Source organism: Eulemur rufifrons, chromosome 16, assembly GCF_041146395.1.
Source record: "Eulemur rufifrons isolate Redbay chromosome 16, OSU_ERuf_1, whole genome shotgun sequence".
NCBI lineage: Eukaryota > Metazoa > Chordata > Mammalia > Primates > Lemuridae > Eulemur > Eulemur rufifrons.
This window is the reverse complement of record NC_090998.1, coordinates 86,676,861-86,701,601: the sequence shown is the minus strand read 5'-3', so window position 1 is coordinate 86,701,601 and position 24,741 is coordinate 86,676,861. Positions and strand designations below refer to the sequence as shown.

The following is a 24,741-nucleotide window of genomic DNA, read 5'->3' as shown; positions in this document are numbered from 1 at the left end:
GGCGTGGCCACTGAGAGCTGGAGCCTCCAGGGCAGCTGCCCAGGTCCCAGGAGAAACCCCAGGAAAGCAATGGTTTGGGACCCTCAGGTCAGAGTGAGGGATCAGTCCAGTGATGGGCTCTTTCTGGAACCGTGGGAGGAAACAGACTCAAGAGAGGGGCAAGGGCATCCTCAGCCCTCACGACAGCGCTGGGGGTTAGCAGTGGAGGCAGTGTGGACCTCCTGGCTCCCTCCAGCACGACTCTCTCCCTCCCTCTGCATTGTCTGAGTCACCTACTGAACAAGCATTTCATGGGCTCCCACTGTGCCAAGGACTGTTTAGGGCCACGCCCCTGACCTCAGGAACAGCGGGGAGGATGACCAAGCGGAGGGGGCTATGGGTGGCACCAGGAATGTCAGGGAAGGCTGCCTGGAGGATGAGACTTGAGCTGGGCTTCACAGGTGGCCAAGGTGGGGAAGGGCATTCCAGACAGGGGAAGACCATGTGCAAGGCGTAGAGTCCGAAAAGAACATGGCATGTTAGGGAACAGCAAGTCATGTGTTTGTTAGAGCAGACGTTGGGAGCGGAAGGACTGAAGAGGAGCTCAGGGGGCAGACTGAGGTTGGATGACGAGAAGCCTGGAGCTGAGCTGCGGACTTGACCCTGAGTGCCGTGGGGCGCCATGGAAGGCTCTAGCAGAGGGGTCACACAGTGGATTCTTATCTCGGGACCACCCACTGACACCAGTGTGGAGGGAGCTGCAGGCAGTGAGGCCGTCAGGGAGAGGATGGGGCCTGGACCGAGCTGCACAGTGCGATGGACCGGAGGCTTGCTCAGGACGCAGGGTCACCAGGACCCACGGGGGCAGTGGCGATGGGGCCAGGAGGCCAGCTGGAGGTGGGTGTGGGAGAGACAAGTGTGGACCACTCTTTCTTGAAGCCTAACTGGGAGAAGGAAAAGAGGGTGCTCCGAGGGGGACCCAGACCGGAGAGGGGAGCCGCTGACCTGTGCGTGGGTGGATGAGGTGGAACAGGGAGACAGGGAGGGGACAGGGAGAGCCCCAGCTGGGTCCTGCCGGAAGGGATGGGCCAGCTTGGTGGGCAGGATGCTAAAGCTGCTCACAGTTCTCAGCGGGGTGGGCAGAACAGAGCTGGGGTCACCTTGGGTGCTTTGCTAAAGTGCAAATCCCTGGGCCCCACCCCAGTCTTAACTGATCAGAATCCTGGTGGAGAGGAGGGTAATCTGTTGACAAGCCTCCTGGTGACCCTTGCAAGCAAAGTTGGATGCAGAATGTGAGGTCACCTTTGGGAGTGGAGTGTCCCCAGAGGGAGTGGTGAGGGGGGTGCCCCACCCCGCCCATGGAGGGTCTTCACCTAGGGGCACTGCCTGGCAGGGATTGCCGCCCAGCCGGGAGACGAGGCAGGACTAGGGAGTCGAGGGAATCGGCCAGGGTGGGGTGAGGGGCCGGGGTCCTGGCTGGGCAGGAAAGAGAAGGCGGAGAGTGTGGGGTCCTGGGTGTCCATACTTCCTGGCAGTAGGGGCAGAGGGTGGCAGCAGTAGGGAGGGCAGAGGTGTCAGAGCAGCAGTGGAGGGGGCATCCCAGGGTCAGGATGCAGCAGAGGCAGGCTGGGCCTCTGCCTACAGTTCTCACCTGCTGGCTCCCAGCCGCGTAGAGTAGGTGCTCTCCCTGTCTGGCCTCTGGGCAGAGGAGCTAGAGTGCCCCCCAGCCCCTCACCCCCACAGGCAGGGTCCCTGGGCTTTAGGAAAAGCCCCATTCCTTTGGGTCAGTCCACCTTGCCTTGAGTTTAGCCTCTGTCCCCACAAGTGGTCCAGAGAAAGAGGGAGGTGGCCAGGCCGGGCTGTTTCTTTAGGTTTCAGGTTTTATTACATGGTGGGGGTCGGACGCGGATGAGAAGCCCGTGCCCAGCCGAGGAGGCCAAATGCAGGAGGGGCCCCTCGCTCAGCCCCGTCACACCCGACCCTCCCCTCGGCAGAGGGGAGTGTCCCCTTCCCTATCACAAGTTCCTGAGTCGCTCCACTGCCCCTGCCGAGCCCCCTCTGCCCCCCGCCAGGCCAGGGCACTCTGCCAGCGATGCAGATGGCTGTGGGTAGGTGGGACAGCCAAAGCGAAGGCCAAGTCACCCACCCCTCCTCTGACAGGGCCAAACCCCCACACGCTTCACCCCCACCAGTCCCTGAATCTCCACTCACAGACCCAGCGTTCTGCCTGGGGCTGGGGCTGGGTCCTCCCCCTCCAGGGGGAGGGGAGGGGAGGGCAGCCCCGAGACATTCCCCAGGGCTTCCGGGGGCCTTGCTTCTCTTGCACCCTAACCACAACCCTGTGATGTGGGGGGGTGGGAGGAGTCACCCCCCTGGATGCCTAGGGCTCAAGGAGGTGATGTGACTGGGCAGGGGGGGAGCGCATCCACCATGCAGCAGGGGTACCCGGGGGAGGGGACATGGGGGCCTGGGAGATGCAGCTGGACAGTGCCACACTTTGGCCAGGGGCAGGTGGCTCTGCCCAGGGGTCCCAGGGCCCACCTCAGGCCTTGAGAGGTCCCAGTGCGCCTCCCGCCCGCCCCTGGAGGCAGGGGTGCATCACAGCCCCACAGGCGCAGACAGAGGTGGCAGCGGGGAGAGCGCTTCTTCCGTCTCAGGCCGGGAGCCCACCCCGTGGAACAAAAATAAAGGATTTCAGATGGGAACCCCAAGTCCCTGGAGGTGATCTGGGGCCTCACATCCGGGTGCCTCTGGCTTGTAACAGCTAGAAAATAAGAGGGGGAGGGGAAGGGGCAGGAAGATGGGAGAGGACGGGCGGTGAGGAGGGGGTGATGCAGAGAGGAGATTGAAATGGGGGGGGAGAGGGAGAGAGAAAGGCAGGTGAGTCACAGGCTCCCTTCTGTGGGGGGGAGGGGGGCCGAGGCCCGGAGGAGGCGGGTTCAGAACTGAGGAGGAGGGGAGCAGGAGGGGTACCCCAACCAACCCGTCCAGGAGCCCCAGGCCCCATCTTGGAATCTGCCCAGGGGTGGCCAGATGCGGCCAAGACTCTGACCCCGGGGTCAAGGCCAGGAGAGGCAGGTCAGCACCGCCCCAGGCAAAAGGAGGCACAGAGACCAGCTGTCTGTCCCCATTTCAGAGGTAACTGTGGCCCAGAGAGGGACAGTGACTTGCCCAAGGTCACAAAGCAGGCAGATAAGGTAGAGTAGGGGCTCGTGGGCACCTGGCCAAGGCTTTTCTGCCACACTGCAATCCTTAGCTGGCTCTGGCTGACTCCTCATAGGCCAAGGGTACGCAAGTGCGGCCGTCTTCCCTATCCCCACAGAATGAGGGAACTCAGTGTCACAGGCAGTGAGGCAGGACCTCCTGGACGTGCAGGGAGGAGGCAGAGGCTTCTGGCTTCAGCTTTCTTTCCCTCCTCCCCAGCCTGGCCCCGGGCTGACTGGCAGGTGGGAGGACAGAGTTCCCACCCCTTAACTCTCTTCTCCTCTCACAGCCTCGCCCCCAAGGCCAAGATCAGTTGCGAAACTTTAGTGGGTGGAGAAAAGTAGCAGAAAGCTCGGCTCAAGTCCAAGGAACAAGAGATGAGCACCCTCTTCGCTTCCACCCCCCTTTCCAGCTCCGCCAAGCTACAAACCAGGGGTGGCAGCTCTGGGGGCGGGCGAGGGGCCCAGGAGAAGCCCTCACTGCAAGCTCGGCCTCAGGTCTGAGAGGGTGCAGACGGGAACCTGCAAGGAGGAAACGTGAGGCGGCGGCGGGGCAGGACAGGGCAGGGCCTGCGTCGAGGCCCAGCCTCAGAGGTGCCCGGCAGGGTTGGTGGGCATAGAGGAGGTGCAGCTGCACGCCCCCTCCCCAGGCTGGGAGGCAGGAGGTGCTGGAAGGGGCGCAGGAGGCGGCAGGCAAGACGCTCTGGGATACGGGGCCGGGGGGCCTGGGTGGAGGGCACAGGAGGCTGGGACCAGGGCAGCCCCGGGAGGGAGGCGTGAGCAGGCAGAGAGAAAACCCGGACAGGGGCAGAGAGGGAAGAGGCAGGGTGCAGATGAGATCCAGGAGGAAGAGGAGGTGGATGAAGATGAGGCAGGACCTCCAGCAGGAGGCGGAGGAGGCGGTGGTGGGAGGGAGGAAGGGTTAGCGGGATCCTGAGATGACTGGGCTGCAAAGAGAAAGTGAGAGAAGGGATGGTTATGCAGGTGAGGCCAGGCGAGTGGCTGAGCTAACCCTGGCGGGCCCGACCCCCCGCAGCCCCGGGGTCCCCTTCTGCAGCTGGCTCCAGCAGGGAGTGGGCGGGAGGCTCCGGCTCTGATTAGCAATCATTCTCCTGGGGGTTGGCTGCACCTTTCTCCTGGGTATCTGCCTCCACCTGCACCTGTTCCACCTCCACCTCCTCCACCTCCTCCTCCTGCTGCTGCTGCTCCTCCAGCTGCTCCTCCGTGCTCTGTGAACCAGCCGGCGGACCCAGGGAAGAAAGAGTGGAGACACTAACAAGGGGGCCAGGGCCTGCTGGCTGCTGTCCCCAAGGGTCCCAATCTCAGGCAAGATGAAGGGGACCTCAGGAGGGGAGAGGGCGCCAGCCAAAGGGGCTGGGGCATCTTCTCCAGCCCCCTGGGCAGCTGGGGGAGGGTGGGGAACCCAGCGGAGGATGGGCCCTGCAGGGATGCTCAGGGGGCGGTCTGACTGCCGTTACAGAGGCTGGGACGAGAGCTTGTGGTGGGGGGCGGGGTGGGCATGTGGCTGGGGCATCCCCGAGGGGCATCTGGGAGGGCCTTGTTTGGGAAGACTGACCCTGAGTAGAAACATGGCCAAGGAAGCCCCAGGGCAGAGACCACCAGATCTGGGACGCCAGCCACCATCTCTGGCACCCCGGTCCGGGGGCTTTGGGCCAGACAGGCAGAAGCAGAGGCCTCACTCTGTGCCCTTGCAAGGTAGCGCCAGCCACTGGCACCAGCGTGGTGGGGTGGGCAGGGGAGTCACAGCAGGACAGGGAGGGAGGCAGGCAGACGACAGACAGAAGCCAGAGTTCCTAAGTCTCCAGTGCACAGGGTAGGCCCCAGCAGGAAGTCTTCCTCCCACCCTGGCTCACGCCTGCTCTGCCAGCCCTGTCGGAGGCCCTGAGGGTGTCTGACCAGCTCTGGGTCCAGGGTGGCAGGATCGCTGCTCAACCGCCTCCCCTTATGGGCAGATGCTGCCAGACGTGCTGTGGGGAGGCTGCCTCGCAGGCCAGGGCGGCAACACAGGGCTGGGCCCCACAGGGCTGCTGGCCACCGCCCTGCAGGGCGCCCAAGGAGGAGGCCTGGGAAAGGGGCGGGATTCACAGATCCAGCTTCCTCGCACCAGCTGGGGACACTCGCCCACCCCTGGGGAATAAATTGGCCATTTGGGATCCCGGAAGTTCCCAGCTTAAAGCCACCATAGAAAGTATACAGTCCACCCCTCTCACATCACAGAGAACACAACAAAGGTGCCCAAAGAGGACAGGCCTTGTCTAAGGTCACACAGAGGATGTCACACTGCCCCCTGACACCTAGTTCAGCATACTCCCCCTCATGCCACAGCACCCAGTGGCCACCATGTGGCCCTCATTCGTTAAGCGGCACCTGAGTCCGCCCTGGCCATGCACTCGGGATGGTCCCATCTCGTTGCTCCCCAGCCTGGGCCTGGGTAACATGTGAGCAGACAGGACCGCAGCGGCATGGGATGGATGGCGTCGGCTGTGACCATGGGGTTATGCATGTGCAGCGGGAGGGAGAGAGAAGGCGGCAGGATGGCGCGGAGAGGCGGGGGGTGGAGAGAGAGGGGAGCCTTCTGCAGCAAGGGCTGGGGTGGGTGGGGCTCACCTTGGTTTTGCGGCTGGACTCGGAGCTCAGCCCGTGTGGGGAGCTGTAGAGCTCCTTGGACACCACGCACAGGAACTCCGCCTGGTCCTCACTGCCGTAATTGTAGGAGGAGCCGATGTTCACCAGCTGGAGGGGCAGAGCATGGGGAGACAGACGCAGGTTGGGGTTGGGGGCAGTGGGGCAGGGTGAGGCGGACCTTGGCACCCGTCAAGATTGCAGCTTACGTCCTGACCTTGCTGCCTGCTCAGGCCTCTTCCTGGGTTTGCAAAGTCTCCTCCCCTCCCATCTGCACCTCTGGTCTGTTCCCCAGGACCAGCCTCTGCACCTGGCTTGGCTGGCCAAGCCCTGGCAAAGGGAGGCAGCATCACCAGCACCCCTCCCCACCACCCCAGCCTGGCCACAGATCCAGGCGGCCCCTTTCCAGACACAGGTGGAGGCCCATCACGGGCAGGCTGGCCCCTGTCCCAAATGTGGCTGGTGCAGCCCCAGGACAAGGCTGCAGGGTAGGTTGGCATGGTGGAGCCCCACAGAATATTCCCTTCACTCTTGAAAGCAGAGGTAAAACAGGGTGCCAGTCCTCATGCTGCGGGCGAATGACCAGTGGCCCCTGACCTGCTCAATCTGAGAGCCTATGCAATTGCCAAAGACCCCCGCAGGCTCTCAGAGTGGCCTCGCCTTTGTTCTGGGGTCCTTAGAATAAACCACACCCACAGGGCCCTTCTGGCTAATAAAGTCCTTGTACAGGACAAGTCTCATTCAGCCCTCAGAGACCCTCATTCAGCAGGCAGAAAGATGTCACCCTTTTTGGCAGAAAAGGCTTGGAGAGGTGGTAGCCTGCTGGAGGTCCCCAGCAGGGGAGGGGGGGGACAGGGATTGAATATGGGATCTCAAGTCCCTTCTGAGAGTCTTACAGACTTAACTACAATACTTCTTCTAATCTGCATGGCACTAGGGCCAATGCAGGGAGTCCCACCCAGGGCTAGGAACTTTACTGATGGCCTTTCCAATCTTCGCAGCAGTCCTGCCTGCAAAGGAGGTGCTATTAGCCCCCATCACAGATGAGGAAACTGAGGCCCAGAGAGGAGACATGACTTGGGCAAGGTGGTGACTCTGTCAGTGTTAGGCCTAGAGGCGAAGCCAGCCTGCGGCTCCTGCCCTGGGCTCGATGTCACACACCAGGCCACCCTGGGGGGCCCGGCCTTCTGCCTGCTTGAGTCTCCACTGCAGGCGCGTGTGGGTGGCTGTGGAGCAGAGGCTGCCAACCCTCCTCCTTCTCTAAGGGCCAATCTGACTCCAGGGTCACTTTCCGGCTCTGTTCCTCTGGAAGCGCGAGAGGCAAGACTTCGGCTGTATTACTAGGGCCACGCTGCTCAGGATAAAAATCTCCCCTGGTTGGTAAACTGCATCTGGACTGGGAGGAACCACAGGGCACATAAATACCGCACAGGAAGCCACTGCTTTGGGCTTCCCTGAATGTGGCAATGCTCTTAATTGGGCATGTCCCTCGGGGAGACCCTGGAAGCTATGCCTAAGCAATTGTGACAATCATACGGTGTTGACTCGAGAGTTACAAGGCACGTGGACTCAAGGTGGACTCCACTCACCTTGTGGATCTGGTCTCCTGGCACCTGAGCTGTCACTTGGCATTATGAGACTTGCCCACACCACCATGTAGATCACCACCCAGCTGCCGCGAGGACCCCTGCCCTCGAGGACCCTGGAGCTGCCCTGTGGCAAGTGGGGCTCCTGTCCTCTCCCTGCTCGGTCAATCTGCTGCCGTGCGGTCTTTCCTAACCTCATTTAGTTTGATTTAAGAAGACCCCAGGTGGGGACTGTGGTGGGGAACCCAAGGCCGGGGCTGCAGGAAGGGAGGGGCCTGCTGTACTGGGAGGTACCAGGGTGGGCCCTGTGGTGGCCCATGTCCCCAGCCCACCTGCTCGAAGCGCCAGCCGTCAGACATAGTGGAGACCATCTGCGTGAGCTCCTCCTCCTGGCACTGCAGCACGCGGTACACATGCTTGGGTGGGACCTGTGGACAGAAGGGCCACGTGGAGGGCACCTGTGGGAGCACCGGGCACCCCGGGGGGGATAAGCACCTGCTCCCACCCCCCAATAATGTACCTAAAAAAGAGAGAAAGATGGGGAGGAGGCCGGGGAGGGAACCATGTCCTGAGCACCTACTGCGTACCAGGCACTCAACACGCATGACCTCACTTAACCCTTCCAAGAGCTCTGCGGATTATGGGGCTTTTCACTGGGAATGAGTTTCTTGCCCAAGTCACCCAGCTCAAGGGTGGCAGAGCCAGAACTGGGACACAGGTGGTACAAGAGGGAAGGATGGCGGGGCTTGGGGGACATTCTGGGCTGCCAATCTAGTCAGGCCCTCCAGGAGACAGAGGGCCGGGAGACGGCGCCTCACTACTTGTCCCCCAAACCCCACGTCTCCTCCAGGTGGGCAGACAATCTCTCCACCTCCTCCCGCAGACTGATCACTGAGGCCCAGGGTCCAGGCTCAGAAATGCCAGCCCCAATAGCTTGTGACGTGCCCAGTAAGGGACTGCCTAATGCCACAAAATGCACAATTTACTCATACCCCTGCAGGGCCCCCGAACCCCCACACTGACCCCTGTGAGGAAGGGACAGCAGCTCTCAGCACCTCTATATCCCACGAGAGTAAATCAGGGTCCAGAGAGGGGCGTACCTGGCCCAAGGTCACACAGCAAGGCAGGTATAGAACCCCAGCACGTCTCCCATTCTGGGCAGTCTGGGGCGTTGACACCAACCCTCTCCTTACAGGCCAGCTCAGCCTCCCCCGCCCCGGTGCCTCCCGCCCTCCCTCTCCCCACCTGCCCCTGCGTCCCACCTGGGTGACTGTGTAGTCCTTCTCTTCCATCCGGTCTTTGATAATGCGGATCAGCGGGCCGATGTTGTAGAACTCCGCTTCCTCCAGCACCCCTGGCAAAGACAGAGCAGCCAGGTCACTCCTACTGCCCCCAAGCCCCATTTTCCCCTTGTCCCCTCTGCCTCCAAACCCACCTCCTGCTCCAGCCACATCTGAGAGGTGAGCTGAGCATCTGTGAGTTCAGAGGTCAGGCAAGAGGGAGCCCTTCCTCCCTGGGAGCCCACGCTCCCTGTGGAAGGGGCCGGTGCCGCCCCTCAGCCAGCTCTGCGTCCCTCCCACTGTGCTGAGCATGGGAACCCAGGGACCCCTGCAGTCCACGCTCTGGGCTGCTCTAGGGTTACCAAGAGACAGCAGGCTCGCTGGGACCGATCCCTAGAATGTCACCACGAGGAGGGCCTTGGCTGACCCCTGAGTACGTGTCCCCCACTGATCAAGCACATGCTGAGCGCCAGGCACCGTGGGAGGCACATTCCACTCTTGACGGCATTTAATTCACAGAACGAGAAGTAGGTACTTTCATCCTCTGCGTTGAACAACTAGGGAGACTCGGGCTCTGACAGAGAAGCAGCTTGTCCAAGGTCGCACAGCCAACAAGTGGCAGAGTAAGTTCAAGCTCCTCAGACTACGGAGCCCGTGTTTTCCCGCCAGAAATGCACGATCTCTGTGCCTGTGCACCACCCAGCTGCAGCACTTCACAGTCTGCAAAGGCCCCCGCGCGCTCATCACGAGTCCTGGGGACATGAGGAAAGCAGGTATCGCTGTCCCCATTTTACAACTGAACTGACCTGACAGATTAAGCAAGTCACCCCCCCCAGTGAAGTGGAAGGAGCTCCCAGGTGTTTAGACTCCCCTAAGCTCTACAGGGCAGGGGGCCTTCAGGCCCTTTCCTTGATGGGCCTCTGGGGACAGGGCCTTTTACGGACTGAATGTCTGTGTCCCCCCAAAGTTTATATGCTGAAAACTAATCCCCAGTGTGATGGTATTGGGGGGGGCGCCTTTGGGAGGTGATTAAGACAGGAGGGTGGAGTCCCCATGATGGGATTAGTGTTCTTTTAATAAGAGGCCAGAGAGCTAGTGGCGCTCTCTTTCTGCCGTGAGGATAGACGAGAAGTCAGCAGTTTGCAACCTGGAAGAAGGCCCTCTCCAGAGCCCTACATGCCGGCACTCTGCTCTTGGACTCCTAGCCTCTAGAACTTTGAGAAATAAATTTCTGTTGCTCATAAGCCTTCAGTCCCCAACCCCGGGCCTCGGACTGGTACCAGTCTGTGGCCTGTTAGGAACCGGGTCGCGCAGCAGGAGATGAGCGCAGGTGAGCGAGCAAAGCGTCGTCTGTATTTATAGCCGCTACACGAGCTACATGCTGCCCTGGTGCTAGCCCTTTTATCCTTGCGACAGCTCACAAGCTGGGTGCTATTGTCACCCGTTTCACAATGGGGGCACGGAGGCACAGAAGGGTTAGGTGATTTTCCCAATGTCACACAGCTAGTAAGTCTCCCCCAGATCCCCTGCAGGGGCCCTAGCCCTGTCAGAAGGTGCCAGGAGTAGCAGGGCCTTCTGAAACCCAGAACCTGTAAACAAGTGTTGGCTGTGACGCAGCTGGAGTGTTTACCTCCCCTCCCCGTGGGACCTGCTCCTGAGCCCAGACCACGCCCATGGCATCTGTGCTCCCCTGGGGCTCTGCACAGCCAGGTACCTATGGTGGGCTCTGATGCCGCAGCCCTGACCTACTGGGGAGTTGCTTGGCCTCCCGACCACTGTATCCCACAGGGGTGACGGAGGGGAGACCACGGACCAGAGTGGGGAGGCACGGGCTGTGCTCCACACACAGGCACAAGTGCCAGGCACAGGACTCACATCTGTGGTCCCAAAGTGTGTTTCCAAGATGCAGATCACCACCCCCATTTTATAGACATCATGGGAGATGCCGAGAGAAGTGACATGTATGAGCTGGCCTGACTGGGTTAGCCGACCCAGACCATACCCTATACCCCAAGGAAGAGTTACCTTGGCACTGACTATCGTCCCTGCCCTTGGCTGGGGCTCTGCTAAGCAGTCATTCTCCCAGACAGGGCTTCCCCACCATCTGCTAGGTCCAGATGTGGACATCTACCTACAGGGCCTTAGCTACCCAGGCCTGGGAAGGACCAAAGCCCTGCTGGGGAGCAGACTCCTCTCGCTGCCCCCTGCCTCTACCTACAACCAGCACGGTGCGGCAGAGCTGCCAGCCTTAGGGGAGAGTCACCGCCCCGCCCACTTGCCGACTGCAAGCCCTCACCAGGCAGAATCTGAGATACTAGATCACCCAGAGAAAGAGAGTGACAGCTCTTCCCACGCCTGTCTCCACCTCATTCCCGAGCCCAGCCTCTGGGTGTGACCGTCCATACCTGGCTTCCCAGGAGGCCAGGGAGAAAGGGCAGCCCTGCCCACGACAGACGCCGCAGGGCTTCACTGGCTCCCTCTGTCCTGTGTCTCCATCACCTCCCCAGCAGCACCCAGGGAAAGCTCGGGCCTGTCAGCTTGGCAGAGCCCGCAGGCTCAGCCCAGGTGGATGCTTTGGGATGCGGCCCTATCTGGGATGGCAAGACGCAGGAAACATGGGAGAAAGCAGACGTCTGTCCTGACTGGGAGAAATGGCTTTGAGCCGCCACAGAAGACCCTGGCAGGGCTAGCATGTGGGCCCCAGGCCAGCCCCCTGGACCAACTCACCCTCCTCGGCCATGTCCTTGTCCAGCACCAGCTTGCCATGACGGAGGAAGTTCAGGATGGGCCCAAAGTAGGTGGGGTCACGGTCGATGAGGTAGGCCCCGGTCTCATCCTATGGAGGTAAGGGACAGGCAGCGAGAGAGGAGTGAGGCCTCTCCCTTGCCCAAACCTGCACATGTGCCCTCACCACAGGCCCGGGAAAGGACTGCAGGGAGGGAAGGAGGGACAGTGCAGTCTGCTCTTCCCTGAAACAAGGAGGAAATGATGGGAAAAAAGACTCTGGGTCAGACAGACCTGAGTTCAAACCCTGCCTCTGCCTTTTCCTGACTATGTGACCTTGGGCCTGTGGTTTGGCCTCTCTGAGCCTCACTCCTCTCCGCCATCATTAGGGGTCCCTGTGAGCACCCAGTGAGAGGAGGTCTGAGTGGCACCCAGCCCAGTGCCGGGCTCAGTGAATGTCCCTGCTAGAGGCTGTCCCCCTGAAGCCAGGCCCAGTAGCTCCACCAAATCCCTAGACTTTCGGGGGATGTTTACAAGTTTGCGAAGGAGCCACTATCTCATTGGACGCTAGCAGCCTGCAGGCAGGCAGGGCAGGCACCAGTACAACTCTACAGAGCGAACAGAGGCACCAAGAGGTGAAGGGGACTTGCCCAAGGTCAGCGTATCCGACGGTCACAGGATGTAGGGGACAGAGGACCTTAGAGGTCAACTCCAGACCAGGTCACAGATGAGGAGGCTGAGCCCAGAGCAGGGAAAGGTCATGCAGTTTGCTGCAGTCAGGACGGGAGCCCAGAAATGGTGTCCTCCCGGCCAGTGCTCCTCCCAGAGTAAGCCCAGCTGGAAGGCACCCCAGGACTCCTCCACCCCGCACCGGGCACCCCTCGGCCACCCACACCCCAAAGGGCAGGGAAAAGCAGGCTCATCAGCTCCTTCCCCTTTGGGGAAGAGAGAAGGCCCGACATGTCTATCCTTCCCCACGGCCCCAAAAGAGGGGGAGAGGGCCCATCGGGCCGCGCTCAAAAGCTCCAAATGGCCACGGCCTGCGTTGTCCCGTTGCCACGGCAATGGACACATCCCGCACTCTCAGATCCACTTCCCCTCCCGTCCTCCTGCCAGTCCTTCCCGCCTCCGGCTCCTCGGAAGCCACCCCAGCGGGGTCCCCAGCCCGGCAGGCGGGCCAGGCCGAGCAGCCCCGCGCTGGGGAGCAGAGGACCCCGGCCCGACCGCCGCCCACCCCGCGGGCCTCACCCGGTCCGACTGCAGCTCTTCCCCCTGGCACAGGCGGCTGAGGAAGGACTTCTGCTCGCGGCACAGCGTCTGCCGGGTGGTCAGAAACACCGTGCCCCCCACGTTGAGCCGCACCCACTTGCCCCAGCCGCCCGCGGAGCGGCCCCCCGCCCCCGCCGGCGCTGCCTCCCCGGCCTCCATCCTCCTCGCCCGCCGCCGTCTGCATCCTCCGCCCGGCGCGGGGGCGGCGGGTGCCGCGCGGGGCACGCCGGGAGCTGTAGTCCGCGCGGGCTCGGCGGCGCCGCGGGGGTCCCCGCCCGCCCCACGCGCGCCCTGCTCTGCGGCTGCGGCGGGCCCGCACCCCGGGACTCTTGGCCACGCCCCTGTGTCTGGGGAAGACCGGGGCCCCCACACTGGGAGAACAGCGAGTGAGACCCCCGTTTGTCCTCGCATTCGGGCTTTTCCTTTGTGCAGTCTGGTTATCAAACAGCCGACATGGGAAGAAACTTCTCCCTCCTGAAGTTCCCACAGCATGGGCCTGTATCTGTTTTCGGATATCTTGTCATCCTGCCCTTTGTGTGTTGGGGGGCGGGGGCCAGGGGTGGCTGGGAGTGGGTTCTTTCCCACCGCATGAGTTCTTTGAGGACAGCAGTTGGACTTAAGGTTAGCTGAGCACCTTCTATGTGCCAGATGTTTTGTGTATGTGTATTATTCGTTTAAGCTCTCAGCAACCCTGCGAGGCTGGTATTACTGTACCCATTTTACAGATGGGGCCACAGAAGTGAAGTGACTGTGGACTCATACAGCCAGTGAGTGGCAGGGCAGCCCAACCCAGGTGGGTTCCAGGTGCGTTGCCACCACCAACGCCTCTTTCCTGCTCCCTGACCTGGGGTTATCAGGGATCCTTGGGAAAGACTTTGAGGGAGGAAGAGTAGAAGGGGCACTAGATCAAAGTCACGAGAACTGCATTTTTGTAGGGTGAGATGCTGGGAGAGGTCTCAGTTTTCCCACCTGTAAATCAGGAAGGAGGAGGGATTGGTTCTGTGGGTCCCCTTCTGAGTTATTCCCCAGGTAACTTGGAGGGGAGACTGACCATCTGTGTACTGCAGGAGGGAGGAGGGCCAGTTACTCGTGTGGTCTGGGACCAGGGAGGGGTGAGGGCTGAAGGGGACGCTGTTCTTCTTACTGTTCCGGTCCTGGTCCTGGACTATAGGGGAGGGGCCTGGGGCTTTCCTCATTGATCCAGTGTCACACGCTGAACTGTCACATGCTGAACACTGAAGTTTCCACCCAAGGCCCTGCTTTCTCCATAAAGCCTTTCCTCTTGGCAGGGAGTGAGTCAAAGACCCACTAGGATCCTGCTCCTAGGAACTCCCCAGTGTGTTCTTGAGCAATTTCCTCCCTGTGCCTCAGTTTCCTCTCTTGCAAAAGGGAGTTATAATAGTTGTGACCCTGATCTTTGTTTAGATTAAATTGTATAATGTCTGTAAACATCTAGCATAGTCCCTGGCATTTAGCATATTGAAGGAATGGACGAACAGATGAACGGATGAATGAGATGGGATGTGAACTGGCCCTGAAGGATCGGCAGCACTCCTGGTACTTAGTGAGCCCTTGACCGTTGTTAGCGAAAGCAAAACTGGAGCAGGCGATACTTCTTTATCCACTTAAGGGCTGTAGGCAAGGGAGTGACATGGTCAGATTTGCAACTTGGACCACCCCTTGGGTTGCAGGGAGGATGTTTTGGAGCATGAAGAGACCAGTTAGGAGGCCACCTGTGTCTGCGTCAGGAGTAAGGGCAGCCCAAGCCAAGGCGGTGTCAGCAGGACCAGACAGGAGCAGGTGGAGTCAACGGGCACTTAGGGGGTGGAACTGAAGGACTCAGGTTCAAGGGGCTATGGAAGAGGGAGAAGGGGAAGTCAGGCTGACACCCTGGTTCCTGGCTGGAACCAAGTCAACCGTGGTTGTGAGAGGCAGAGGCAGATTGGGGGAGCGGGCAGGGGGATGAGGAGCTCAGTTTAAGGGCAACCTATGTTTGCAGTGCTTGTGGGGAAAGTGACAATTGTCCCTCCAGGTGTGACACTCAGAAGGGCAACATGGGCTGGAGAGAACAGATGGAGCTGTCCTCAGCCTTGGGAGCGGAGGAGACCCCCCCAAAGAGGCCATGAAAAGTCTTGGAGAAAGGGGTCTTGAAGAAAGGGGTTTTGGAGAAAGGGGTCTTGGAGAAAGGGGCCTTGGGAAGGGTCTCAGGAGATGGGGAAGGGGAGGGGGAATCAAATGGGAGCAGAGGAAAGGGCAAAGCTGGAGTGGGAGGAACAAGAGTGTTCCAGATGCCAAGTGTGGGCCAGTTTGAATGAAACACGAGTTTACATGAGGAGTGAAATTTGGGAAGGTGAAGTTCAACATCCTAGAGCTGTAGGAGCCAGGCTTGCCTGGCCCAACCTACTCCTTAAATGTGACAGAACCGGGGCCTAGAGGCGCCTGAGTAACTTCCAATGGGTTGCACAGCCAGATTGGGGCAGATGTGGATCGGCCCCCACTGTTCCTGGGCCAGCCCTCGCCCACCTGGAGCTGCCCCGCCCACCTGGGGCTGCCCCGCCCCAGTGAGGAATGCGGGCCCTGCAGCAGAACTTGGACAGCGCTGAGTTTTTAAGTACAGGAGGAACGTCATGGATGTGGCATTTTGGGCAGCTTGATCGGGCATTGTTGTACAACGGGGACAATAGGGGTGGGGAGATCCTGGGGGCAGGGAGGGCGCAATGGGGAGGGGAGGGTAAGAGCCAACATTCCTGTTGGGGGGGACCTGCCCAGAGGCCCCCTCCTTCCCACAGCACCATGTTCTCCTCTCTTTCCCTACAGTTAAATCCTTGAGGACAGACACCATCCCTGTGCTGCCTGTTGCCATATTGCAGGTATCAGAGGTGTCAAACACTGGGCCTGACAGTGGAGGTGAATGGGACAAAAAAACAACTACACTGGGCCTGACTTTAGGATAGGGATCAGGTCTTCTTCCTCCATGCTGTACGTCCTTTTTATTTAATATCTTATTTAACTGCTTTCTGCTTCCCATGTGCTGGCCACGGTTCTAAGTGCATCACCGCACGCACCATGTGTACTTAGTCAATGAAGACAAGTTTGCCGTCTACTGTGTGCCAAAGACGTTCTGTAACACCACCCTGAGCAGCAGCTGTCGTTTATTCAGGGTTTGTTCTGGACCAGCTAGTGCCTTTGAATTATTTCTTGTGATTCTCACAACAACCCCATGAGATCGATCTCGTTCCCACCCCCATCTTACAGACGGTGAGACCAAGGCTCGGAGATCGTGGGCCCTTCCTAGGTCGTGCTGGAAATGGGTACCAAGAGCAGAGCCGGCCTCAGTGCCTGGTCTCATTGACTCTGAAGCCAAAGCCAATGGCCATTCTGCTCCCCCACCTCCCATGGAATCCCACCAGCGCCCTTGTAGCAGGTGTTCATAACACCATGCTATGGAAGAGGAAACCGCAGTTCTAGAGCTGGTCCAACGCAGGCCCGTCTGAACCCAGTGCAGGGCTGCTCATCGTCCTGCCGAAGCTGTCCATTGGCTACAGCTCTGGAGGTATCAGGTGGAGGCTGGCCAGCACTTTTGGTCCCACAGTGGAGGGAATGGCTTTGGCTAAGCCAGTGTAGCTCCCACCTATCCCTGCAAGCACCTAAAATGCTCCCACCTGGAGCAACAACCTCACTGAGGAGGGACACAGCCAAGTACCAGGGGGCAAGACCCAAGACCCTTAAATAGAGCCAACAGATGCCACCACATCCCTGCCTGTGCCTGGGCTTTGGGCATGGCACGTTTGGGTGGAAAAGCCTGGGGTTGGGAGGGGGTGTGCCCACCTCTGCAGAGGACCTCTGACTCCTCCCTCCACCAACCCAGTATTTGGGTCATCCCTGTGTTTGTTCAGCACCAACCGGATGGCAGAGATGAGGATGTCAGAGGTGGTCTGTGCTCAAGAGGAGGGTTTGGGTTTGGAGAGGTGGGCTTGAGAGGCTTGGACAAAACATGGACTCCCAGATAGCCCTATCTGTAATCACGGTCTGTCACTCTTCATGGTTTTTTGCATGTCCTCTCCATTTAGAGGACAATATTAAAAACCAGACATTCCTCAGATGCTTTTCAGGGTGACGGTTAAGCTGGAGGACAGCCAGACTTCAAATTTCTGCTGGTTACACTGCCCCCTGGTGTCCACTTCTGGGAAGAGCAGCCTTGCGCTTTTTAATACAGTTCTGGATTCGGCTTGAAAGGGAGACAGGACCAGGCGGTCAAGGGTACAGGCTCCCAGACAAGCACAGCAGCCCAGCCTTTGTGACTTGCTAGCTGTGACCCTGAGAAAGTCACTTGACCTCTGTGAACCTCAGTCTCCCCATCTCTAAATTGGGAATGATAATAGTACCTACCTCGTGCTAACCTGTGAAGGGCACTTGCTGCAGCACCCGTGCAGAGACCAGTGAACATGGGCTCTGTGCAGCCCGTCCTGCCCTGTCTGTCGTCGTCTGGAACCAAGATCAGTGCCCGAGACAAAGGCTGCCCCTTGACATCCATTCCCCATTGGTCAGGGTTGAACCCACCTCACCGTCTCCTCCCTAGTAGGGCTGGAGGCAGGGAGAGGGCCGCCCAAGTGACCCAGGCTCCAGAGCAGAGTGGCTGTCATTCCCACATGCTAAACCCCTGTGACCTAGAGTGACCCAGAGTCTCTCTGCTGCAGATAGAGCTGAAGTTGCACAAAACACATCCTGAAGTTCTCACCTGAGCACGTCGCCGAGTCCTGCCTTGAACCTCCTCACTTTAGCAGCCTCGTGCCCGCCCCGAGTGGCTTGTTTCCCCTCCGCTGTCAGTTCCTTGACGTCCTTCAGCCCTGCTGGGGTGTTTGGATTCAGTTCTCCTCTTCCCCAAGTTCAGCATGTCAGAACATTCTGATTAGCCTCAACTTTGCTCTTTATATCAAATCCAGCCTTGTAACTGCCTGGGAACCAATTCTTTCACTTATTCTCGGTGTGGGTGTTGGTTTTAAGCCTGTACCTTTTCAAGTCACCTGAGGAGAGAGACAGGCATGTTCAATCAGAGAGTGCATTCTGACCAGCCAGAACGACATGCGCATAAGAAAGGGCTTCCAGAAGCCCAAGGTCCGGGACTGGAATCTCTGCTCCATAGCACCCTGCTCACAACACCTGGCTAGTTAGGTACGAAACTTCTTCAAGCCTCACTTTATACCATTTGCAGTATTTACATCATAATGTGATTCATACTTACTGCTTAGTGCTCTTGCATGCAGTGAATATTAGCTATTACGACTGCGCACCTACAATGTGCCAAGTCCTGGGCTGCAAGTATCATCCCCAGAGAGGCTAGAGTACCTGTCCATAGGCTTGAACATTTAGAAGGTAACAAGTATGTTGCCATGCTTTTACCTAGAACTTCGTCTAATTGTCAGCATTCACCAAGCCTGCCTCAAGTGTGGGGCTTTGGAGTTTCAGAAATGAATTACTAATAGAATAGAATCCGACGCTCTCCTGGAAGAGCTCACAGAGAGCCCACCAAGTCCACAGGTTCCAGGGGGCACCATTCACGTCTCCAAAGGGCCGTAGGAGGTCTGAAGGAATGGAAGCAAGGGTTGCCTTCTCTAATTTGCACGAAGGTGCAGTGGGGCCTGGTGGGGATGCTGTCCCGAGGCCCCTGTTGGGCCACCTTGGCCTGGGGTTCATAGGGCTCCCCAGCCTGCCCCCACAGGGCCGGGGGTGTGGCCGTGACTCAGCCTCACCAGCAGGGGCGCCCCTGCCCGCCCAGGCCCTTGGTGAGGGCTGGAGCCGCAGCCCGGCAGCCGTGGAGTCCTGTCTGCTCCTGTGGGTTCTCTATTCAGCAGCTCAGCTCTGGGTTCTGAGGCTGTGACAGCCGGCCTGACTCTTATCAGCCTCCCCCGGGCCCTCTTCTCCCCACTCAACGCCTCTCGATGACACAGCTTGATCACAGGGGACCAGGGATCTACTGCCTGTCCCCCTGGGCTCCCTCCCCTGCAGCCAGAGGGACATGTATGAACTTGGGAGGGGCCCAAGGGGTGTTCAGTGCTCTTTCTGGCCCCAGCCTCTCCCCCTGCACCTACACCCTCACCAGCTCAGCTCCTCCTTGGGGAGTGCGGATGGGGGTAGGAGAAGGAAGGGCAGGAAAGGTTTTCCTTGCACGGTGCTCTTTCTTCACTAGGTGGCTTTGGTCTGGTTGGAGCAGATGTTTCAAGCTGGCCACCTGGGACACTGTGTCCAAGGATCCCCTCTACTGGGTCCCGCTGCACTGCCTGCAACTCCCCCAGCCCTCTTGCACAAAGTCCCTTTGGACAGCTCCAAGCCGTCTCTGCACCCAGCTCCTCAGCTGGACCCAGGAGCCAGCAGGCCTGCGCCACCCTGACAAGACTCGCCTGCACGGCAGCCTCTCCTGAGCCCACCAAGGAGCGGCTGGCCAGGCCAGCATCTTACCTATAGGATTTTCCAGGCACAGGGCCTGCCCAGCCTCAGCCCCTCAGAATCCGGGACACACAGGTCAAGCTCTGCAGATGGCCTCCTCGAAGCCCCTCTCAGCTTGCAGAGAGGGGAGGCACCCCATGCACCTCCCACCATGGGGCACCCCAACAACTGCCTCTAGAGAAAGCATCCCTCTGCTGTCCAGCTGCTCCCAGAAGCATCTGTCCCGTCTCTGCTGCGCAGGAGACAGGGTGTTTCCCAAGGTTTCTGCAAGTAGGTCTTAAGCACGTTGGTAGGAAGAACTGCTTTAGAGGGTCCAGCTCCTCGTTTTAGAATTCAGCTGAAACTGAATCAGAAAAACCTGCACTAAAACAACAATAACAACAACAAAACATTTCGTTTTGAAAATAATTTCAGATTCAAAGAAGTTGCAAAAATTATACCAAAAAAAAAAAAAAAAAAATCCCATAGAGCGTTTGCCCAGAATCACCAAATGTTAACACCTGACTATGTTTCCTTTTTCATTCTCTCTCCCCACCTTCCTTGCTTTTGTGAACTGTTTGAGAATAAACTGCAGTTAATGACCTTTCACTCCTAAGCTCCTCGGGGTAGCTTCTGAAAAACAAGGACATTCTCTCCATAACCACAGTACAATTATCAAAGTCAGGAAATTAACGTTGACGCACACTATGGATTTCTTCGGTTCTCCATTTGTCCCTCTAATGTCTTCTACAGTGAAAGAAAAAGCAATGCTAAAAAGCGCCTGGCATCCAATCTGGGACACATTGCATTCCCTTGTCATGCCTCTTTAGTGCTTTGATCTGGAAGCTTCTCTGTCTTTTAGCTTTGAAGAATATAGGTGATGTACCAAGACTACCCCAGAAGTGGTGCTATGTTCTTCTAGTGCACTGTATCTGGAGGAATCTGATGTCACCATTACTGCTGAGGTTAGCTCTGATCGTTTTGCTAAGGTGGTGTCTGCCAGTTACTCCTTTTCCCTTTGAATTAATCAGTATCTTAGGGGAGAATCACTGAGACTGTGTTAATATTCTGTTTCTCATCCAACTAATTTATCTCATCATTAAGTTTAGTATATATTGATTATTCTTGCCTGAAATAATTATTACTATGTGATTTTCTAACTCTATCATTCCTTCTACATTTATTGCGTGGCGTTCTATTGACGGAAGGTATTTCCCTTCTCATTCATTCATTTATATCAATATGCACTATTAGATCGTTATTTTATTGGACGGGTTATAATTTGTTACTATTATTATTTATTGTAATGCTCAAATTGTCTAAGACTTGGTCAATGGGAGCCCCTTCAGGCTGGCTTCTGTATCTTTTTAAAAAAATAGGTTCTCAAATAAAACACTTTACTTTCTTTATTGTGGTAAAAGGCACATAATGTAAAATTTATGTTCATCATTTTGAAGTGTACAGTTTAGTGGCATTAAGTACAATCACACTGTCGTGATACCGTCACCACCATCCATTCACAGAATTCTTTTCATCTTGCAAAACTGAAACTCTCTACCCATTAAACAGTAACCCCCGCCCCCGCCCCTGTTCCTGTTTCCTTTTGACATGTCCCCTTTATGCTTGGAGCACCCCCTTGCTTCCTGGCTCAGCAAAAACGATCTGGGCTCATATTGTACTTTCCCTGCCCAGGCAGCGCTGGTTCCTTTTGTTGGTTAATGGGATTTAAAACCAAGAGCTGAGCACTTGGGGGACTCATTGTTCTGGAGACTGTCATTGCTTCCAGGCACTCTCAGGGAATAGAGCTAGACCCAGGAATCACACACACACCCCCTTGTCACACGCCTGTTTCTGTATCTATCTTAGAAATCCTGAGTTCACGCTGATGCCTCCAACTCCGGTCTAGCATGGCAGAGTGCGTTCTAGCCTCTCCCTTTCCATATCTGTTTTTCCTCTCTCCAGTAGGGAAAAAGTTCATTCCCAGTATCTTTAATATATTTACTTAATTGCTCAGTCCTAGTTTTATCACTGGTAACCTGTAACACTGTGAAAACAAACCTAAGAAGAGTTCAGTATTTGTTTTCAGAGGTTTTTCGTTTGTTCACTTTGTCTTTTGCCTGAGGATATACAGTCCAAACCGCCAACACAACGTGTTCAAGAGTTACTTGGGAGGGTGGGAGGGCAAGGGAAGTTATTGGATTAATTCTCCCCTGCTCTATTTAGTGTGGTTATGTTATCCATTTGAAGTCGAGTTAGGGTCACTTGTTTCTATATGTATTACGTTTTATCGCCCCTCCCCCATCTTTGTTGATTTATTTTAGTGTGGTCAAAACTGTGCAAAAAGCCATATGCGGGTAAGTAGAAAAGTGTCACCCACACCCCTGATCCGTCCCACCCTGTTCCCACCCATCCTCTCAGGTAGTCAATCTCATTCATTTCTGCTGTATTCTTTGATGTTTCTTTTTACAGACATAAATAGATACATGCATATTTTTTAATTTCCCCTTCTTTCTTCCACAAAAGATAGCATAATTGCTTTTTTTTTAACTTAACAATTATATCCTAGGAATCACTCCACATCATTTCAAGAGATCTCCCTCCTTTTTCACATCTGCACAATACATCGCTGTGTGGTTGCACTATAGTCTATGCAACCATTCATGTGCAGATATTCTTGCGTGTGAACATATATATTCCACATTTAAGTTGTTTCTAATATTTTACAAATAATGTCGTAACAAGTAATTCAATTATGCAGAAGTATTTTCATATTGCTGGAGGTGTACCTTCAGGGTAAATTCCTAGAAGAGGAGTTGTTGAGTCAAAAGGTAAGTACATATATAGTTTCACTGGATATCGCCAAATTTCCTTCCAAAAGGATGAAACCAATTTGCATTCCCGCCAGCAAATACGAGAATGCCTGTTTTCCCACAGCCTCACCAACGCCAAGCGTGTTGTGAGACTTTTCATTTTCACCTTCCCGATAGGTGAGAAATGGTATCTCCCAGACGTTTTAAGATGGTTTTCTCTAACTGTGAAGGGCAATGGTCATCTTTTCATATGTTTAAGGACCATTTTTTAAATTTGTGTGTGTGTGGTATGTGGATTGTCTGCTCATGGGTAAAAGAAGTCATTTTAAAATCAGACTTTTGGTCTTTCATGATCTCCATTTTTGAGAGGTTTTTTATTTTAATATTAGGGATATCCCTTTGTATGGGATATATGTTGCAAATATCTTCTCCCAGATTGTCAGTTTTCTTTTGACTTTATTGGGGTTTTTGTTTACTGTGCGAAAGTGTTTTGTTCTTGTTATGCAATCAATGCTTTATTGCAATGTATTTGGATTTTGAGTCAGTTAGAAAACCTTTCCACATACCCAGGGTATAGAGGAATTCACCCCTATCTCCTTCCAGTACTTGGATCATTTCGTTTTTCCATTTAGATCCATGATCCATTTGGAGTCTGTTCTTGTGCATGGTGTGACATGTGGACCCCAACTTGTCTCTTCCAGGCGCTCACTGGGTGTCCCAGCACCTGTACTAACAAGTCCATCTTCGCCTCAAGGTTTAAGATGCCACATTTATCACGCAGTAAGTTTCCTGTGTACTTGGGCCTATTTGGGGACTTGCTATTCTAGTACCCCGGCCTGCGTCCGGGCACGCACAAGCCACGTGCTGTTTCAATTACGGTCTTTAGGGTATTCTTGTAGGGTCAGTTCCTCTGTTGCCTTCTGTCTTCAGTGTTTTCCTGCTACTCCTGCATATTTTATTTTCCATGTGAACTTAAGTGTCAGCATCTTTAGCCTCATAAAGAAGCTTATTGTTGTTTTTATTGGGGTCAGGTCAAATTTATAAATTATCTTAGAAGTGACATTTTTATGATATTGAATTGTCCTATTCAAGGACAAGGGATATCTTCCATTTGTTCAAATCTACTTCTGGGTCTTTTAGGAGTTTATTTTAAAGTTTTCCTCAAGAGGCTTTGCACATTACTTGTTAAGTTTCCTTTCTTAATCTTTTAAAGTCTTTTTTGTGGCTGTTGTCACTGTGATTTTTCTACCATAATATCTTCCAACTGGCTATGGCTATGAGTAAATGAAGGCTATTGATTTCCATATGTTAATTTTATGGCTCACTGGTTTCTTTTGCTGTTTGAGTAACTTTTATTTTTATTTTTTATTTTATTTTTTTCATTTCATTTATTTATTTATTTATTTATTTTAGAGATGGAGTCTTGCTATGTTGCCCAGGCTGGTCTTGAACTCCTGTGTTCAAGAGATCCTCCCACCTCAGCCTCTGGAGTAGCTGGGACTATAGATGTGCCACCACACCCACATTGAGTAACTTTTATTACTAATTCTCTGAGGTTTTTCAGGTATACTGTCATATTATTTGAAAACAGAGATAGTTTTCCTCCCACTTTTTCACTTCTTATGCCTCTACTTGACTTTTCTTGTCTAATTGCATTGGCTGACACCTCTAGTACAGTATTAAACAGTAGTGGAGACCATGGGCATCCTTGTCTTGCCTTGTTCCTGATCTCAGCGGAAATGCTTCTAGTGTTTCCCCATTCAACAAAGTGCTGTGAACAAAACAAAAAAGGGAAGCAATTATACACACATTTAAGTGTTTTACTTTATATGTACAAATCATCTCTGCATGATACACAAGAAACTGTAACAGTGGTTGCCTCGGAGAAGAGAACTGGCTCCCTGGGGGCTGGCCTGGGAGGGAGACTCCCCAGGAATCCTTTCGAAATTTACTCAGAGTAGAGGTGTTATTTCCTCAAACAATAATTTATTTCTAAAAAGCCAATTACTTAGAAATAGTGAATTCACAGCCTCCTCCACTTGTCTATTCTACTATTATTAATATATTTTTCAGTCTTTATAAGTGAATTCTTACAGACAATTGAAAACAAAGGGGCTGAGCATGGTGGCTCACGCCTGTGATTCTAGCACTCTGGGAGGCCGAGGTGGGAGGATTGCTTGAGCTCAGGAGTTTGAGACCAGCCTGAGCAAGAGCAAGACCCCATCTCTACTATACATAGAAAGAAATTAGCCAAACAACTAAAAAAATAGAAAAAAAATTAGCCAGGCATGGTGGCGCATGCCTGTAGTCCCAGCTACCCAGGAGGCTGAGGCAGGAGGATTGCTTGAGCCCAGGAGTTTGAGGTTGCTGTGAGCTAGGCTGACGCCATGCCACTCTAGCCCAGGCAAGAGAGTGAGACTGTGTCTCAAAAAATAAATAAATAAATAAATAAAAATAAAAAATAAAAGAAAAGGCAGCAGAATAGGTTGGCATGTGAGTGTGATGATAACAGCCCAGTTATTGCAACTACTGTTTGACTGTGCTGTCCTTGATGGGCCAGCATGTGACCTCCTCTAATGATACTCTGTCTCACTGTCTATTGCAACATGTTGCCCCACTCTGAACCTGCCAGCCAGCGCAACGCACCCATCCCCACCGTACCCAATGGCCAGGCCAGGAGAGCTGCAGCCTCCTGGGCTTCCCCCCACTGCTCCAAGGCTCTGCCTCCCTTCTCCTTCCTGCTTTCACCCTCCAGGGCTGCCTTTGAAGGACTCAGTTCCAAAAACTCTTTCTGGCTCTTTCTGTTCAGGTTCACCTAAAGTTG

At 55.5% G+C, this 24,741-nt stretch overlaps 1 protein-coding gene across 1 annotated transcript; it reads right to left on the bottom strand.

Moving 5' to 3' along the window:
* Positions 1 to 1,802: 1,802 nt before the first annotated feature.
* On the bottom strand, positions 1,803 to 13,880 carry KCTD17 (potassium channel tetramerization domain containing 17). Its single transcript, XM_069491257.1, has 10 exons — positions 13,736 to 13,880; positions 12,664 to 13,055; positions 11,419 to 11,527; positions 8,674 to 8,765; positions 7,744 to 7,839; positions 5,811 to 5,936; positions 4,312 to 4,411; positions 4,061 to 4,129; positions 3,614 to 3,704; positions 1,803 to 2,743 (listed from the first exon to the last, which is right to left on the bottom strand). Exons 1-10 carry the CDS (start codon positions 13,878 to 13,880, stop codon positions 2,674 to 2,676), a joined length of 1,290 nt encoding a protein of 429 aa, XP_069347358.1. The 3' UTR covers positions 1,803 to 2,673.
* Positions 13,881 to 24,741: the final 10,861 nt, after the last annotated feature.